The sequence below is a fragment of the Tupaia chinensis genome, unplaced genomic scaffold, assembly GCF_000334495.1.
Source record: "Tupaia chinensis unplaced genomic scaffold, TupChi_1.0 Scaffold000659_1, whole genome shotgun sequence".
Lineage (NCBI taxonomy): Eukaryota > Metazoa > Chordata > Mammalia > Scandentia > Tupaiidae > Tupaia > Tupaia belangeri.
This window is the reverse complement of record NW_006160181.1, coordinates 498,119-502,216: the sequence shown is the minus strand read 5'-3', so window position 1 is coordinate 502,216 and position 4,098 is coordinate 498,119. Positions and strand designations below refer to the sequence as shown.

Here is a 4,098-nt window from a genome sequence, read left to right as displayed (position 1 = left end):
ACACACAGAGACAAAATGAGAAAGCAAGGCACCAGGTCCAGGACTCGAACCATGGTCGGCCATATGGGAGTATCCAGCACCTTAACCACCATGCCACCTGCTGGCCCCTAGAGTAAATTTTCAAAAAAAGAAAAAAAACTCCAGTCTCCCATAGCTGACCAGAGATCCCTAAACAACTCAGTCCCCTGCCTGCTCCCTCACCAATGTCCACATGGTCCTTGCCCAGAGCAGCCATTGTCAAGAATAAGATCTCACGGTAGATGCCCCTGCAGTGGAGAAGAGGGTGTGAGTGAGAGGATGTGGGGTTTGGGACAGGGCAGGGAGCACCCAGATGAGAGCACCAAACCTCTGCAGGTGCAGGCCAGTGGGAGGAGGCCCTAGCGTTTCCAGCAGAAGTCCCACAGCCTTGTGAACCTCGTTGAGTCCAACATGGCGCAGCACTGATTCCAACAACGCCAAGCTCAAGGATGCAGGTACTGGACCGGGCCATACCACCCGCTGAGGGATCTGGCCTGGGTAGGAAGGAAGCTCGCCTGGGATCACTGAGCTCTCTGAGCATGGGGATCGCCCCTCCCACCAAAGACCAGAAGCCAGACTCACTGTGGACCCTCCAGAGCACATAGAGAGGTGGGCAGCTATTTGGGTCAGGAGTCAGAACATCCCACAATAGCCGCACCTGCACAGAGGCTGGGTCAGGGGTCAGCCAAGGAGATGGGGCCTGGAGGAGACGAGAGACGGCACACAGTTAGGCTCATGGAATGGGAGGCAGAGGACCCGCAATGGACAGGCAATGGACAGAGACAGACAGCTATTACAAGAGAGAGCCAAAGGGGCCAGCAGGTGGCGTGGTGAAGGGTGCTGGACTCCTACATGGCCGGCTGTGGTTCGAGTCCTAGACCTGGGGCCTGCTTTCTCACTTTCCTTCTCTCGCTCTCACTCTCACTTTGTCCCTCTCTGGTCAAATTAAAATAAGTAAATAAATAAATAAAGGTAAATTAAATAACTCTTTTAAAAAAATTTAAAAAAAGAGAGAGCCAAAGAAAAGAGGGAAAGGAACCTCACCCCCCCACAGGAAGATAAGCTCTTGATAGCAAGGACTTTGTTTTGTGATTTGCCACATCCCTAGTGCCTAAAAACTACCTAGATCTGGGGCCAGCAGGTGGCATGGTGGTTAAGGTGCTGGAATTCCCACATGGCCGACCACGGTTCGAGTCCCGGACCTGGCAGCTTGCTTTCTCACTTTCCCTCTCTCTCTCTTTCTCTGGCAAAATTCATGTGAAATAATAATAATAAATAAATAAAATAATTCTTTAAAACAACAACAACAAAAACTGCCTAGATCTAATAGAGGCTCAATAAATACTGATGGAATGAGCAGACAGATGTTCACATGCTTCTGCCACGTTACAGGTGACAAAACCGAGGTTCAGAACGGTGAGTGGGAGGGCCAAGTCCGCGAGGTACCTGCTGCACCGTGCATGCTCATTCTGCGGTGCCAAGGGTACAGAGGACTAAGAGGACCCAGAGCCGGGAGATGAGGAGGGAGGCACGCAGGAAGCAGGGACCACAGGGCAGGTACAGACCTGGGGGGGCGTGGGCCCATCGCAGGAGGCCAGCACCAGGCCTGGTAGAACGCTGGGCAGCCGCAGCCGCTGGAAATACCACAGAAGGTTCCAGAAGATGATGGGGTGGGCGGCGGGCAGCTCAGGTAGTGCCAGCACCTCACTGCCCTCATTCTCCACCAGTGACTCCAATTCCTTACGCAGCACCAGGGGGCTCAGGTATGCCCATGCCCCACTCTCGACCCTCCGGGAGGCAGCCTATCAGACCCAAAGGAGGGCAGTAGAGGGCATGGAGTACCATGGCCCCTCCCCAGAGCCTTGTCTCCCACTGAGCCATCACACCCACCGGCTTGCCCACAGTGCCCATCCCTCCCTGGCAGCCCTCGGTCCCTCCCATGGGGCAGCACAATCCCATTCCTCACGCCCCTGTGGCCTAGTCCTTACCCCCGTGTGGCCATTGCAGAGCTGGGGCTCATCCAGCGCAAGGCAGAGCCTGCGGTCACTGAGCACAGGGCCAGGGCCCCCAGGGACAGGCGCATCTTTGCTGCCACTGGCACCAGCAGGGGCAGGCTTGGGGCTGGGGGCACTGCAAGGGGATAGCAGAAGGGGTCAGCTCTGGGGCCTCCACCTCGCTGCCCCACCCTCAGCATTCGCCCTGCTTTGGGCACCTGGGTCGGGAATCAAGGGTCTGGACACTGAGCAGGGGCACAAAGGGGCAGGCGCAGAAGGGGCAGGTGGTGTTGAGGTTAGAGTCGTCAGGTGCCCAGCCAGCCATGATTTCCTCATCGTACACCAGCGAATCACAGGCGCGGCACAAGGAGCAGCTAGACAGCAGAATCTACAGGCAAGGAGACCCCAGGAAGTAGGCCCTGCTCGGCCCCCAGCACCCTGGAGCCCGTGCCCCTCCCCAGCCCCTCCCGCCTCCAGGCCCCAGGCAGCCTCCTCCCAGCTCCGCTCGTCCCCTGCCTTTGACAGGGTAACCGTGTGGAGTGTGTGTATGTTCCCGCATATCTGTGTTGTGGGGTTATCCTCACTTCCAGGGAAGGTGGCTGGGAGCATCCAGGGGTGTCGCTGAGGCGCTCTGAGGAACGGCGGAGGCTCAGGCTGCTGAGAGAAGATTCTGAGAGGTCCCACTCACTGCCCAGAGAGGCAGAGCTCTGCGGTCACATGAGAAAGCACCGTCAGCCAGTCCCCAGCTCCTCCACATCCAGGATGCTTGCTTCCCCACCCTTTGGGGACCCCTTCTGGACCTCCTCTCAGTCAACAGCCCCTCCCCATGTTGCCCACAATGCCCTCCCTCCCTAATAGCCCTTAGGCCCTCCCATGGGGCAACACGAGCCACCAGGCTAAGGCCACCCTATGCTAAGGTGTCCAGACCCCACCCTGGCTGGCTACCTCGGAGGCAGTGGATCCGGGGCGCTCCCGGGGACGCAGGAGGCTATCCATGGGGCTGCGGCGGGCTGGGCCGGGCAGGTCAGCGGGCAGCTCAGGTGGGGGTATGCGGGAGGCAGGGGAGCGGCGGGAAGGAGTGAGCAGCTGCTGGAGGCGGGCACCCAGCCCCCGGCGGGGGGTGCCTGCCTCGTCCTGACGCCCACCAGCCTTGGGCCCCCGCCCACTTAGCCCTTCCAGGGCCTCAGTGGACTGGGCACTGAGGGCCGAGCCCGAGCCCCCTGGGCTGCCCCCAGGTGCTGGTTCCTCCCCCGTCAGGCTCAGGTCTGAGAGACTTCCATCGTGCCAGGGTGTGGGTGATCCCCGGGGTTCCAGGACTCCCAAGGCCTCTATCACTGCAGGACAGAAAAGAATCAGGGAAGCTGGAGCCCAGTCCCTCCCCCAGCTGCCCCTTCCCTGAGCGAACATGATCCTGGTTGCACAAACACTGTGAAGACACTCTGGGTGAGACTCCCTGAGAGTCTACAGCATCCATGGCAGAGGCACCCCTGCGTCTCGGCTCTGACTTCCCCTCTCAGGAAAGCTGCCTGTGGGGTGCAGACAGGCCAGTCAAGGACACTTACTATGGGCCACACCAGCCTCCACGGTGGGCTGTGCCCCTCGGGCACTGCCCAGACTGCCGCTCTTCACCAGGCGCCTGGCAGGAGAAGGTGAGGCCGGGTCCCTCAGACTTCGCCCACCCCAGGTAGTCTGGCGCTGAAGGGGGCGGCTGGGGGAGGGGCGCTCCAGACAGGGCTCTGTGAAAGGCAAAGAAGGAATTTTGGGGCCGGCCAGAAACCCAGCTCCTATTCCAGAATGGAGCTCCTTGGATGGACCTGGGTTTGCGGGCTTTCTCCCAGGCAGAACTCTACCCCTTTTGTTACCAGCCAAGTGTAGGTGATCCATCCCCAGAAACCCAACACCAGCCGCTAGGCCAGCCTCAGCTCTCCAGGCCTGGCCTCTCTCTGCCTGGGCCTGGTGACACCACCCCAACACCAGCCTGGTCAGTCCCTACCCACCTGTCCGGGAGCTGCCTTCCTCTTGATGTGCTGCCACCTGCTGCTGCTGCTGCTGCTGCTGCTGCTGCCGGCGCCGCGGCCGCACCCCT

General features: G+C 59.9%; 1 protein-coding gene across 1 annotated transcript in view; it reads right to left on the bottom strand.

Moving 5' to 3' along the window:
- DENND4B (DENN domain containing 4B) overlaps nt 1–4,098 on the bottom strand; it is a gene marked incomplete in the record, with an annotated part of 17,230 nt that overhangs the window by 1,312 nt on the left and 11,820 nt on the right. The window contains 10 exon segments of the mRNA XM_027776281.1: nt 202–266; nt 347–512; nt 601–718; nt 1,584–1,820; nt 2,007–2,148; nt 2,231–2,400; nt 2,597–2,719; nt 2,958–3,346; nt 3,575–3,748; nt 4,010–4,073. Of these exon segments, the coding sequence (XP_027632082.1) occupies nt 202–266; nt 347–512; nt 601–718; nt 1,584–1,820; nt 2,007–2,148; nt 2,231–2,400; nt 2,597–2,719; nt 2,958–3,346; nt 3,575–3,748; nt 4,010–4,073 (1,648 nt within the window).